At 45.1% G+C, this 14,098-nt stretch overlaps 1 protein-coding gene across 8 annotated transcripts in view; it reads right to left on the bottom strand.

The window, feature by feature from the left end:
• APLP2 (amyloid beta precursor like protein 2) overlaps nucleotides 1-14,098 on the bottom strand; it is a 72,601-nt gene that overhangs the window by 13,758 nt on the left and 44,745 nt on the right. For 4 of the 8 annotated variants that reach the window (XM_005308588.5, XM_005308587.5, XM_042851948.2 and 1 more), the window contains exons 4-10: nucleotides 10,066-10,178; nucleotides 7,065-7,243; nucleotides 6,169-6,380; nucleotides 4,189-4,356; nucleotides 1,954-2,084; nucleotides 1,441-1,515; nucleotides 8-166 (exon numbers count right to left, since the gene is read on the bottom strand). In XM_005308588.5, the coding sequence (XP_005308645.2) occupies nucleotides 8-166; nucleotides 1,441-1,515; nucleotides 1,954-2,084; nucleotides 4,189-4,356; nucleotides 6,169-6,380; nucleotides 7,065-7,243; nucleotides 10,066-10,178 (1,037 nt within the window). The remainder of the gene's footprint in view (nucleotides 1-7; nucleotides 167-1,440; nucleotides 1,516-1,953; nucleotides 2,085-4,188; nucleotides 4,357-6,168; nucleotides 6,381-7,064; nucleotides 7,244-10,065; nucleotides 10,179-14,098) is intronic. The other 4 variants (XM_065568959.1, XM_005308590.5, XM_005308591.4 and 1 more) reach the window with 1 other exon arrangement.

A 14,098-nucleotide genomic window follows, 5' to 3' on the forward strand; every position in this document is an offset into this window, starting at 1 on the left:
AACTCACTCGTGGTGGGTCAGCTTGCAGGGCAGCCAAGTAGTTCTCCAAGGCACTCCGACGGCGGTCATTCAACATAGCTTCTACTCGAGCCAGGTGAGTCTCCACAAGCTGCTGCTTCTCGCTGGCTGCCTCTTTCTCTAGAGATTTAACCATGGCCTGGAAGTGCTGGAAAGGAGAGAAACAGAGCTGGTGTAAGTTTGCTACAGCGCTGTAGCAACAGAGGAATGAACCTAGCAAGGACGCCTACTCTAATTCCTTAGTGTACTGAGATGGTCCCATCCCACACTCCCTGCCCAAGGCATCTAACAGTAAGGAGAGAAGGACACAGAATACTGATTTTGACTTCAAATGTGCTGTTTAAAATGATAGTCCCAATATGCCTTTCAAATGTACTTCACAAACAGTTTAAATTGTTTGTGGAGAAGGCAGGAGGTCTTGCAGCTAGAGCATCCGGTCTGGAATCAGATGATCTGGATCATATTTCAGCTCTAGTACAGACCTGACAATTTAAGAATCCACCTATCCCTCAATTGTATAAAATGGGGATACCACCACTTCCTTCCCTTGTAGAGCTATTAATTTAGTTTTATGAAAGGCACCAGATCTAGCATCTGTCCACCTATAGGTACTCGAAGTATTAGAGAGTGAGCTCCCTGGCAGTAGTAAACCATTGTCAACGCTATGCATATTAACACCACGATGGACCAGAGTAGAAACACTGTGTTAAGTTTCGGTATGCGTCATTAGAAACCAAGAAATAAACTATTTCCCAAACTAGGAATAAAATTGGTAGAGAGAAGATACAAAACCATGTGAACAGCCCACACTAGAGAAAGAGGCCTTAGCCGACTAAGAGAAAACAAAACAGCTGTCCTTAGCCTAGTGCGAGTTTACGACAGCCAACTGTTGGAAGATTCTACACCCATCACAAACCCTAGGTCTCCACTGAGATTTCGTTCTCGCAAAGCTGGAGTTCAGCAGTTTGCAAGGAAGCCATTTATTTTCAGCCTCATGGGTTTTCACTAGATCTGCACAAATAGGAAACCTGTGTCCACAGAGAATGTCAGAGCCAGACTGAATAGGGCTGTGGGTTCGTTTGCAAGCACAGCTGAGCAAAACAAACGCAGGAGGTTTAGAGATCCCTTTTGGCAGGGCTGCTGACATGCTGGATGGTCCTGCTACTTTCCTGCTAGTGGTGGAGGGGAGGGAAACTGGTAGTACATAGCACCATTTCCAGTTTTCAGACCAAAAGATGCAATTGAGTCAAGTCTCCCTCTACTAGATGTTCACCCGACTAAGGGAAGGACTGCTTTTCACTCACTGTGCTTTTGGCTTTGAACACTGACAAGCTATCTAGCTTACTCGGGTGAGGATAGATGCCAGGCACTGAACCTCTGGGAACAGAATCAGCTCCCCCTTTTAGATGTCTCAATTCTTACCTGAATGAGAGTTTGCCTCTCCGCCTTAGGAAGATTCTTGGATTCATATTCTGCTTCCTCCCATTCCTTTTTCACCTAAGCAGGCAGAGGGGAGAACAGTTCAGCAAGGCACAGAAACTTATTTCATGTATGTATTTCTGGACTAACTTGTTTTCACATGCACACATGGTGAGATTAATACCTAGCAATGCTGTACTAGAATCGGAGGCCTAACAAGACTGCTGTATCAGAACACCCATAATCACTAACAGATGTTTCTAACCAACCCAGGGTCTAATCTTAGCATTTAACCCCAAAAGGGCAGCCAGTTTGTTACTCCTGCTGACTTCTGTCCCAACACCTAGGAAATGAACGTAAAAAAAAAAAACCCCAGCCACAAAGCTGCATGCTCATGTTGCAAAAGCAACACTGAAGGTAATGGTCAAGGAAAGTCTGGCTAGCCACTGATCTGTAGAGTAGAAGACAGGCAGCAATCGTGCAGCTCAGATGAACGAGATGACGTGAGACACTCACCCGGTCCATGCGGTTGTGGTGTCGCACTTCCAGCTGCTCCTTTGCTTTTTGGAAGCGGGCGTGCTCGTTATCATCGGCTGGGGTTTCAAAATACACATCCACATCATCAGTGGGTACAGGAGTAGGGGGAACTGGAAAGAGAAAGTGAGCGGCTCAGACAATTTCTACAGTCCTGGGTTAGCCTATTGTGATAATGGTTGCAAGGGGTGGGGAGGGAGAGGCACCTTCACACCTGCAGAGTTCACCCTCTGTCAAACAGTGTGTTGAACCACTACCTACCAGGACTTCATTTTGGTATCACTACATTGCCAATTTGCTGCACAACAACATCAGTAAGTTACAACATTCCAAACACACACACACACACACACTAATGCACTGGGGCCACCAGCATCTGTCCAGTCTTCACGTTAATTCTGAGGCAAGTGTTACCCAGCAACAGAGCTACGCTAGGACTGCAGAACACAGAACTTTCTCTTCCTTGCCACGCCAGTTTGTCTCTGCCTGAATATGACATTTTCTGCATTTGCTGCTCACTGACAAACGGGCTCAACAGCATCCGCAAACTCCATGATCACAACAGGGAATCCCCCACACAAATATTAAAGGAGCAACCCATTCCCATGGAGCAAGGGCTTTTACACCTCAATCCTACTTGCCCTATCAGATGCACCAAGCAGGACTAACGGGCAATGGAATGAGACAAGACAGCAACAGGAGGAGGTTCAGCAAGAGGACTTCAACTTGTCCAATCAACTGGAAAGCAAGGAAGTCTCCCGTCTTCTGAAAGCATTCAAATTTGGCAAGAGGAGCAATTACATGGAAGATCCGGATATGAAGTCATACACCACAAAGCCCTTCCCAAATGGACCATGCCAAGCATGGCAGCTACTGCATACTCAGTCACACACAACCTTGATATTAGAGCCTGTGGGGTGAAATGGGGGTGTGGAGAGGGTGAAGGACAGGAACACTGGGTTAGCCCTTATTTATTTTTAAGTGGGACACAACAAACTGGCCTGCCTTAAAATACAGGCAGGCAGGACCCCTGCTTAACATCTAATAAGAGATTGCAAACCTCTAACAGCACAGGCCTCATTTCAGCCTGCACTTTAGCATCAGCATTGGATAGGAGATTTAGTCCCAGTGTGCACCTGAATCCACAACCTCCCAGTCCAATGGGGACAATTATTAGGTGAAATGTTGGCAAGACTGTTAGGCATTATTTCTGCGTGTAAGTGCCATGGCCAGATACATGTTGTATCCTGGGCCTGCTCATAGCATCGCTGAAATGGAGACCTCAATTTCCATCCCCAAATCCCTCTGGGACAGGACAAACTTTGGTACAAAAAAAGCTCCTGACAGCCGCAGCTTTTATTTCACCACTTCAGTCAGATCAGCCCAATCTAATGCACTCGCATGAAACTCCTTTTGTAAACAGGATTAGGGCTGTATAGACAGACTGCCAAGCCCCAGATAACACAAAAAGCCTTTCAAAGGGCTTTCACAGCAGCTGAAGTGGAAGTGCTGGAGTTCAACAATAAGATTAATAAGGAGGTTAAAATGTTTTTGGTAGTTTTATCATCTCCCATAAAAGCCAGCAGAAACTGATGCCAACAACCTCAAGCTATCAAAGACCAGGATTAAATTGCTTTTCATATTTCTAATGGAGCAGAAGGTGGGAACCAAAATTCTGCATTACTTTAGTGAGGATTTTCCAAAGTGCACCAGTAAGAAAAACTTCCTACCAGAAGAATTCTGACTAACAGTCTAGATTGCCAGAGTGATTGAACGAACAGATACATGATACTCTGACTGGGGAAGGCAAGAAGTCGCTACCAGCTGGGTGAATGAACAAATGGAGGAGTTTTATAACAAGAATAGAGATTAAAGAAGTTTCCCAGTCCCTGCTACAAATCTAGAAGAGGATAATTGAGCGCTGTGTTCATTAAGTTTGCAGGCCAAGTGTGGGCTTAGGTTGGAGAGACAGACAGTACATGTTGAGAAGCCAGTTTTCCCCTGCTGCAGGAAGGAATTTTAACCTAAAAAAACTAGAGAAGCACAGAGACAAGAGGAGACTGCTGCAAAAGGACAGACAGAACTGCTGCAAACACCAGAACCAACAGGACGGGCTACACATGTATCCTCACTTGACTTAGGCAAGGAGGAGGAAACACCAAATGCCAGACAGGACAGTGGCTTGCTGCAAAAGGGCCAGTGGCAGGCAGGACTTACTCATCTTTTTACACACAGCCATACAATATTCCTCTGACTCAAAATTGTTCCTGTTGCCTCCGCAGCCTCCATATATAAAGCGAATGCATTTTCTCTTGTATAGGTCGAAGTACCAACGAGGCATCACAGCCCGGCAGGGACCTGTCATCGCCTCCTGGGAGCAGACAGCTGTGTGGAGACGGGTTAGAACATCAGCTAGTGAGGAGTACAGGCTTTGCTAAGCGATTTAAAAGTCACTGCTGGCTCTAGGTGAGAAATTGTGCTGCGGCACTGCTCCTCGCCTCACTCTACAACATGCTTTTTGGGGGGCACTTTTGAAAGTGCCTCTCCGTGTTCTGCTGAGGCTACCAGAGCAGTGCTGCTACTGCTGCTGTTTTAGAGCACGAGCAATGCACAGTCTGGAACACTGGAGCAATTGGCCCAACATGGAGCCTTCATCTGCAAGAGCTATTCTCTTTAAACCAAATAGGTGGAGCCGAGCATTGAATTGGGCTATAGATACATTTCAGAGGTTGTGGGGCCATCCCCCATGCACCCCAATGACAGAGCTTCCACTGTTTAAAATGGTTAAGATTTGATGGAAGGAAAGCCTTTCAGTGCTGCATGAGATATTCGACAGGGAAGACATATTCCACTGCAGTTTGTTTGGATGGAAGCTTGAATTCAGAGCGGCACAGGTATAAAAGCAAGCGGAAAACGCAGGCTATACACATGGAACAGGTCATTGGAGGATAGCAGCAGCTGGATTTTAGAGTTTTAAAAAGCCTGGGGACTAAGCAGGAGAATTCAAGACAACTATTACAGCTACAGCATTTTACACAGAAATGGACATCTCTGCAGTAAGCAGTCAGCACAAGTGGCTCTGTTTAGATGCAGGATTGCAGATCTGCTGTATAGGTTAGTAACAATTTAGCCATCCTGAAGAGGACTGGACTACAGTTACAGCAGGCCTCCTCGTTTCTTTGAAGCACTGTAGAGAGAAATAAATTGGGCATCCCTGGAACAGACACCTCTCAGAAGCTAGCCAGCTACACAGGTCACCCTGTTCCAAGTTTATTTTAACATCGGCAGATGTCAGATAACCCCACATATACATATCGAAGTACTGTTTCAGTGAAATTATCTGCAGCACACTGGCACGTTACCAGCAAGAGTTTTACCCGCAAGACACGAACTGCTAGCAGTGACTCAGTCATCTGTAGTTAATTGAATTTCACTCTTGCCCCCTCCCTCTGCAGATAGACACTCAAAATAAGACAATTTACAGCATGGAATCACAACACAGTTGGCAGATGCTCCTGACAAGAGCGACAGCAAATATTTAGATAAAGAGGTGCGGTTGGTTGGACTGGGTTCAGTTTCCCTAAGGAAGAGAAGGATTTTATGCAGAGCTGGGTTGTTTAAAATAGACCAGGAAAGGAAGCAACTACTGGAAACATTTTGTTCAAGGTAAAGGGGCCAGATTCTGAGCTGGTGTAAATCAGTGTAGCTCCATTATACTCAAAGTTTACATCAGATGAGACCCTGGCCCAACAGTTTTAGTTTTCTCTAACATGGATTCCAGAAGAGGAGACAAATCAAAGCTGGCCACTCAAACCTAGGGAGATATTCCAGTCAGCTAAGTGTCCCAAGATGGTCTATAGTCTCTCCCAAAATTAGGCTATGCAGGTACTGTTTCCTGACTCAACACTGCACCTGGGTAGAAATACTTGTTCTATGTGCCAGCCACTGGGCTTTTTGCCAACAAGACTACCATTAAGTGGCAACATATGGGCCATGCTCTAGAGAGTTAGTGTCACCTTCAATCTTTGAAACATAAGCATCAGCTTTTCTTTGATGACCTATTTGGCAATTAAGGCCTCCGCAGTGGAATCTGTTGGATGGATTGAAAGCACTATCACCAATGCAGAGGTAACAAGATCAACTGGACAGCCAGCCTGAGGGAGCCAGGAGTCGTGTACGCTGTGGAGTAGGACTTACCTTTCATATCACTAATTATTTCCTTTTCAGAAAGAGACCTGTCATTGCTGGACTCAGTAGGGGTCTCTTCATTGTAATCATCTACTTTATAGTTATCATAATAGTAATCCCGATCTTCCACCACTTCCTCCTCTTCCTCATCCTCTTCCTCCTCATCCTCCTCCACAGCTGTGCCTGTGAAGTCTTCCACATCTGGCTCTGTTGGGAACTCGCTAGAGGGATACAATTAAAAGGGAAAGTTCATGCTAATCACTTTGCAGCCAACCTTTGATGTACAAGAATAATGATTCTCTTTTCATTTATCTTAGAAGCACGAGAGGTGGGAGTATAAATGTACCGACCGTTGTTCGCCCAATCAACAGTAGCTACAGAAGTTCTCTCATTACAAATACACCTAGTAGAGCCATAGCTTCTTTCAGCCTCTAGCTCAAAGGGGTTTTTAAAAAAAAGACTCACCCTCCAATTAGCCTTCCTTACCTAAACTAAAGGCTACAGCATTTGGAGCCAAGCATCTGGTAGAGCAGCCAGCCATTTTTGAGTGGCTATGGATGGAGGTGCTCCACTCATTTCAGAGAAGTGCCGTGAATTCATTTTTCCTCCTGTAAACTGCAAGACCTCTCTACTGCCATAATATTTCCCGTCCTCTGAATCCAGGAGCAGAACAAGTTTGCTTTGCCATCCCCGCCCATGAGGGAATCACCGCTGGTAACAACGAGCCAGTGGCCCCATCGTTACTTGTATTACCGTAGCACCTAGTGGCCCTAGTCACAGACCAGAACCCATTGTGCTAGGCGCTGTACAAACAGAACAAAAGGTTTGTTCCTTCCCCGAGGGACTTACAATCTACGTAAGCAAAGACATTAACCCAGACTCTACAAAGTGATCAGAAGCTCTACCTTTTATAAAGGTCGTAGTCATCTTCATCCTCATCTTCGTCCTCTTCCTCTTTGGAAAGAGCTTCATCCACAATTTTTGTCTGAGGGCAGCATACATACTCTGTGCCATGGAACTGGTCCACCCCACAGGGAAGCAGCATGCCGTAACTGTGCAGGATCATCCCCTCTGTCAAACAAGCCTGAGAGGGAAACCGAGGTGAAGTTAAAAAGTTGCATCTTAAAGCGGCACATTTATTGCTCCCCCCTCATGCTGGAGGTTTAAATAGCCTTTACCACTCAGGCAGTGCCAGTGGGAATTCCAATGGTGGAAACTGTATTGCAGACAGGCCACAGGCACTTTTATTCTTTTTGCATCTAACTCTGTACAACGGCAGAAAAATGGGCAAGAAATTTCATGGCATAGACAAAGCTTTGGAAATGTCTGAGACTTGCACCATATAACATTCCTTGCTGTTGATCATCCAAAGAACTTATAGTCATTGGGCCTAAAAATTGACCCTAATTGTGAGCTCAGTTGTGGGAACAGTGAGTAAAACATTTATGAAGTTTTCTAATCACATAAATGCTGATGGGAAAAGGGGCAAAGGAGGACAAAGACCTACATAAAGGTTTCCTGATACAATTCAAGGACTGCGTTTACCAGGCATGATCTTAACAAGAGAAGTGTGGGACCAGAAATCAATGAATCAAAGTTCAGTATGTTGGAAGTTAGGCAGCATTGTTGGACAATACAATGAAGGGATAGGTTACTAAGCTTATCACTCCATTTTGGGGTCCTCAGAAAGACTTGGGGGTGGGAAGCTGGCTACCACAACACTGCTGATTGGAGAAAAGGAAGGAGCAAGCTTCACCATGATGGCTGCCACCCCCCTGTGTCTCCTGGGACCCCGGGATCCAGCATGACCCCTTTCTGTACCTTCATCATTCTGAGCCTTCGAGATGTCCCAACTAGACCAGGCCAGAGAAAGACCTAACCACCACCACCTCCTCCTCCAGCTCCACAACCCCAAATACCATCTGGGAAGTCAGACACTGTCCCACCATGGCTCACCCTGATATGGCCTTTTCCTTCCCCCACTTTATTTCTTCTCTTTCTTCTCTCTCTCTCTCTCCCCGCTTTTGTTTTCTGTCTAATAAGAGCCTGGTTTAGCTGGCCAATACTGTATATTACTGCTCTAAGTCTGACCAGAGATGCAACTGAAAGCAGTTCCCTAAGCAGCCTAATGCTGGTACAAGTTTGCCGGGTCTCACAGTGGCTAATAAGACCAGCCAGTGCCTGTTTATTTCTGGCAATAAGGTGTTCAATTATGGGTAAATAACCAGGCTCTAGGATAAATGACAGACTCACTGTTGGGGCTTTTGTGTTTTGCAGAGTCCAGGTCAACTGACTCAGGCTTGCGCTATGGGCTAGAAACAGCAGAGCAGATGTTCCCACTTGGACTGGAGCCCAGGCTCAGACACACCTCTCTCACTGGGTTTCAGAGCCCAGGCTCCAACCTAGGCAGGGATATCTACACTATTTTTAGCCCCATGGTGCAAGCCCAAGTCAGCTGACTTGGGCCCTGAGACTTGCTTCTGTGTTTTTCTGTTTGTTTTTGTAGTGCAGACGTACCCTTAATGGCAAAGAATAGAAACAGTTTCGTGTCAGGGAGGCAGCACTTCAGAGCTAGAGCTGGGTTTTCCCTCCTTTTTTTGCTGACCATTTCATTACTCATTCTAAAGAGAAAAGTTAAAAGCATAAAAATTGACTAATTTATTTTAACATGCTGCGTCTGGAAATTGGATAATTCAGTATAAAGCCAAATACGAACAGCACGCAGACGCTTCAATTGCACGTTTATTTGAAACTGCACATGTATATGGTTTCATGGCCTGACCAATGAGTGAAATAATGAAAGCTTTATTGGGTACATTGGAGCTCTTCTGTATTTCTTTTATCCATACTTCGGAAAGCAAAGGGAATGATCTAAGCTAGTAATCTGGATGAAGCTGTCAACTACATGTTGAAGGCAAATGATTCAACTTGCTGGGAACAACCACTTAGAAGTTGGCACGATGGCCCTCAATTAATAGGTGGTCTACTGGTACAGATTTCTTAAATAGCTTTGCTTTCCGAAAGCTTTGAAAAAAAAATGGGAATAATCTTTACTGCTCCAAAGCGGATACAATACAGAGCATGTACTCATATGAGAGATTAATTAAACCACTTGGTCTTCGTGAACATAAGATTGAAATGTAAATCTAGATATTGCCATCCATTCATCACCAGCTGAGTGTGCACAGAATTTACATAACTCTTGCCAAATCAAATCAGCCAAAGAGAAAGATGGACCAGGGCTGCCCAGAGGATTCAGGAGGCCTGGGGCAAAGCAATTTCAGGGGCCCCTTCCATAAAAAAAGTTGCAATACTATATTCTCGTGGGGGCCCGTGGGGCCTGGGGCAAATTGCCCCACTTGCCCCCCCGCCCCTCCTCGGGCAGCTCTGAGATGGACTCTATTCATTCTGGGAAAGTGGAGACTTGTACAGGAACTAGTCTGTCTCACACTACTCCAAAAAGGGCACTCAATTCCAAGCTCCAACCACCATATTGTAAAATCTGACCTTCCATTTAAGGAAATGGAGTGCTACATCTATGAAAATGTCTCCCCACCACTCTGGGCCTCATCCCTGGGAGGAAGGATAGTTCAGTAGTTAGGGTGCTAGACTGGGAGACCAGAGTTCAATTCCCAGCTCTGCCACAGACCAGGATTGTGAACTTGGGCAAGTGACTGGACATGTAGGAGCCTACATCTCACTGAAAGCCAAGGAGATGGAGGTTCTTAAGTTCTGAAAGTTTTAACAGAGTACCTACGTTCCAGATCCATAAAGTGAGGATAATGGCACTTTCCTACCTCACAAGAGCTGCTGTGAGGAGAACATTGTGATTGTTAAGATGTAACACTAAAGGAGACCAAGTACATCTGTATCTGGATCTAGTGACAGTCATGTTAATCCTGTTACCTCTTTGGCCACAGTGTGCCAGTGCTGATGACTTTCACACACATCCATCCGTTCCTTGTGGAAGAATCTGCACTTCTCTGGAACCAGCAGGACATCACTTACAAACTCACCCACTGGAAAACAAGAAGTTTCTATCAAATAACAGTTCTTGTCCTGTCAGATACATGTTTGACCTTCAAACTCAAGAGATGACTAGCATTAAAATCTTCAACAATGCACTTCATTACTGACCCCATTAAGAATCTTTATGTTGCTATACAAATCTTAATGACCCAGTTTAGACTAACAGGCACCTTTGGAGACCTGCTCTAATACAGAGCCTTTAGTTCTATTCTTGGAGCTCAGAACAAAAAGTAGGAGAAGCTGAACAACGAAATATGCTAGCCAAAACCTGCAGGTTAAGCTGAATGCAAGTTTATAAAGCATGTCAACGAACAGTTGCTCATGAAATCTGCAGAGAATTGTGAACAAGTTTCTCACAAAGGAAGGATTGCCTAAATTGTGTTCTTTAAACAATTTTAATGATCAACTAATTCCTAAACTGGCTAGTGCGTCACATGGAAGAAGCTATTCCTGGTTGCCAAAAGCTTCAGTAGTCTGGCTATTTGCTGCCATGAGCCTTTTCCAGGACTATAGGGTTCCCTAGCCATTTTCTGCTTATGCAAGAAGAGATGACAGCTAACTCACTCCATTGCGTCAGCTTTGTTGAGGCAGTTTCAGAGTTTAGATTAAAATCCATGTTCTGGGTACCATGCATTTGGAACTAGACTCAGGGCAACTCAGCCCTAGCTATAACTGTTTCCCAATTTGGATACTCCAGCCAAAATGCTAAGAGTAGGAAAATAAAAGCCCTGAAGCCCACACAACTGGGTAAAGCTCAGGGCAAGCTGATTATGTTGTGTTCTGACATACACCTAACCACCAACGCTGTATTTTTGTATTTGGCAAAACCTTAACTACAGACTTCCAACTTGGAACAGTTTGCTCTGTGGTATTTTTTGTAACTTCTGCATTAGCAGGGATTAAAGCAGGTTAAACCTAAACAATCATTACAATGTGAGTTAATAACCATCAAATGCCAGACTAGATGCAGTATAACCACCACTTTCTAGATCATTAGTTCACCTTGGCAGACCTTATGACTGGGAAGGTTTAACATTATAGGCTCAAGTTGAGATAGTCTACTGGATTTAGATGCATCTTCCAGTAATTTTACTCAAAGACATGCCCAAATCTCCTAGTCGGTTTTTTTTTTTTCCTGAACACCTTAAAACCCAGGTGTTTGGGAGCAACAAACCCATGTGAAATAAAATGAACACCCACACACGAGACTTGTAGTCTAACAAAAATGGCTGCATTAGCTCATGTCTGACATTTACATGATGGTCAAAAACTTGACACAGTATATGCTTTGACTAGCTTAAAAACTGAACTCAAGTACATCAATTCCAAGGGGAAGAGACTTTCAACTTGATCTAGAGAGTTGAAATATCTGGCCAAGTAACCTTGAATTTGTCCTTTGCAAAAGGAATCTTGACGGTTGGGTGTGCACAAATTTGCAGCAATCCCATACCGATCATCGGCACTGACTTTCTAATGTGGCCGGGGGGGTACTTCCTCCTGGCTCTGCCCCAGGCCTCACCCCTACTCCACCCCTTCCAAGGCCCCCTGCCTCTTCCCACCCCATCTCCCTGATGCCTCCTGCATACTGTGAAACAGAGGGTGGGAGGCAGAGGTGCTGATAGGGGGGCTGCCAGGGGGTGCTAGGCACCCTCCATTTTTTTCTGTAAGTGCTCCAGGGGAGCACCCACAGAGTCAGCGCCTATGCTACTCATAATACCAAAGACTTTGGAACCCTAAGAGAAACATTTCTTCTGCACATGGATGTGTGCAAGTCAAAACACTCAGCCTATGAAGTAGGTTATCTGAAAACAGGTGCAAAGTAATAAAGGCCACATCCATTCTTCAGTTTCTCAAACTAGAGAGAGGCATTGGTCTCCATCTCCTGCCATCCCTTATAAGTTTAAAGTTATCTCCTCTACTGAAGGCTGGACACAATTTAAGAACAGAACACATCCACAGTCTGTTATGGAATATTTGCCCCAGTGCTTATAAAGCGCTCCCTTTTCAGGGTACATCTCCACTAGAATAAGAGACCTGCAGCATGGCCATGGATAGCCCGCGTCAGCTGGTTTAGGCCCATGGGGCTCAGGCTGCTGGGTTAAAAGTTGCTGGGCAGACATCAGGGCCTGAGCTGGAGCTCAGGCTCTGGGACACCCTCCCCTCATGGGGTTCCAGAGCCCAGGCTCCAGCCTGAGCTCAAATGTCTACATAGCAATTCTACAGCTCCACAGCCCTAGCACAGCAAGCTCAAGTCCGCTGACATAGGCCAGCTGCTTAACTGCTGTGTAGAGGTACCCTCAGCGATCAGAGCCACCCAGGTCAGGCATTTCCCTGCTCACAGCTTCACCAGAACTGCCGGCAGTTTGCCTTTTCACACTTCACCAAACTCAGTCCTCCACCCATCATCCTACTGTTGTGTTTATTTTACAGTTTAGTGACCGTGCTAAGAGGGTCTCATCCCAATCTCTTTAAGAAACTAAAAAAACCTCATCTACAGTGCGCAAAAGGTTAAACTTCACCTGGTAGTGAGATCCTATCTGAAGATGGACAGGGGATTAGTGCAGCATGGAAGACAGAAGCAACAAATGGAACACAGAAGTATTTTGTACATGAGAACAATAGGTACTTTGATTGGAGTCGAATCAGACCTTCGTTCCCAGGGCACAGATATTTGTTTACAAGTGATTTTAGAAATCTACCCTAACAATGAAGGTGTGTTTTATCTGAACACCCCATCACTTGAAACTGGGAAAACAAAAAATAAGGAAGTTGCCCTACATGCTGGGCCTTCATTTTCATAAGAACGGCCATACTAGGTCAGGCCAAAGGTCCTTCTAGCCCAGTATTCTGCCTTCTGACAGGGACCAGTGCCAAATGCTTCAGAGGGAATGAACAGAACAGGGCAATTTTGAGTGACCCATCCCCCGCTGTCTAGTCCCAGTTTCTGGCAGTTGGCGATTTAGGGACACCCAGAGCATGGGATTACATCCCTGACCTTCTTGGCTAATAGCCATTGACTGACCTTTCCTCCAAAGCTTGACAGTCTTTACATGCTCTACTTTAAACTACGATGTTTACTTGCATGTCAGCACTGCTCCGAAACTGTCCTAATTGTCTACAGACTCCAGAGTGGGCAAGATGCTGGCTAGGTATGTTTATGAGAGAGGGGATTTAAAACAGGTCAAATGTTGGGCACAGTCCTATAGTACAGGCATCTTAAAAACCTTGGCTCTTAGTTGAAGGTCAGTCTTGAGGAAGGATTGCCTTGTGTCTTATGGAGTAGGCCAGCAATCAGGAGACCTGGCTTTCATTCTCACCTCTGAGAGAGGCACCCAGAATAACTGTGGACAGGCCATTTACCCTCTGTACCTCAGTTTCCCTATGTGTAAAGATAACATATTTAGTAGCAAAACACCCCTGAGAGAATGGTATTCGTGTTTGTGAAGTGCTTTGAGATCCTCTTATGAAAGATGTTACAGAGAAAGGCAAAACAACCCTGTAATCCTGTGGATCTACTTTACCTAGCTAGACTCTAGCTGCATTCAGCCCTCAAATGGATGCAAAAATCCTTTGAAGCACTTTAGGAGGAGAAACTGATTCTCAGAGCAATTCCTATGAAGCCCTCCTGCAACTGGAACAGTGTTCGATGAGATAGGACAGAATTCTGTTGCAAGTAGCTGAGCAAGTCTGCTTCAGTAAAGAACAGACAAGAAATTGGACCAAGCTCAGTCTGCTGGTAACTCTTGGGGTGGGCAGAATGTGCTTATGGGAGTAGGGACAAGTCACAGGTCAAAAGCCTCGGCTGCAAAAAAGCTGGACATCTTGCCTGATCGATAGATTCAGTAATAAGTACAATTTAATCAATCATGTCCCGGCTAGTGGTCAATTGCAGTTAAAACAGAAGACATTT

This window comes from Chrysemys picta, chromosome 16, assembly GCF_011386835.1.
Source record: "Chrysemys picta bellii isolate R12L10 chromosome 16, ASM1138683v2, whole genome shotgun sequence".
NCBI classification, from domain to species: domain Eukaryota; kingdom Metazoa; phylum Chordata; order Testudines; family Emydidae; genus Chrysemys; species Chrysemys picta.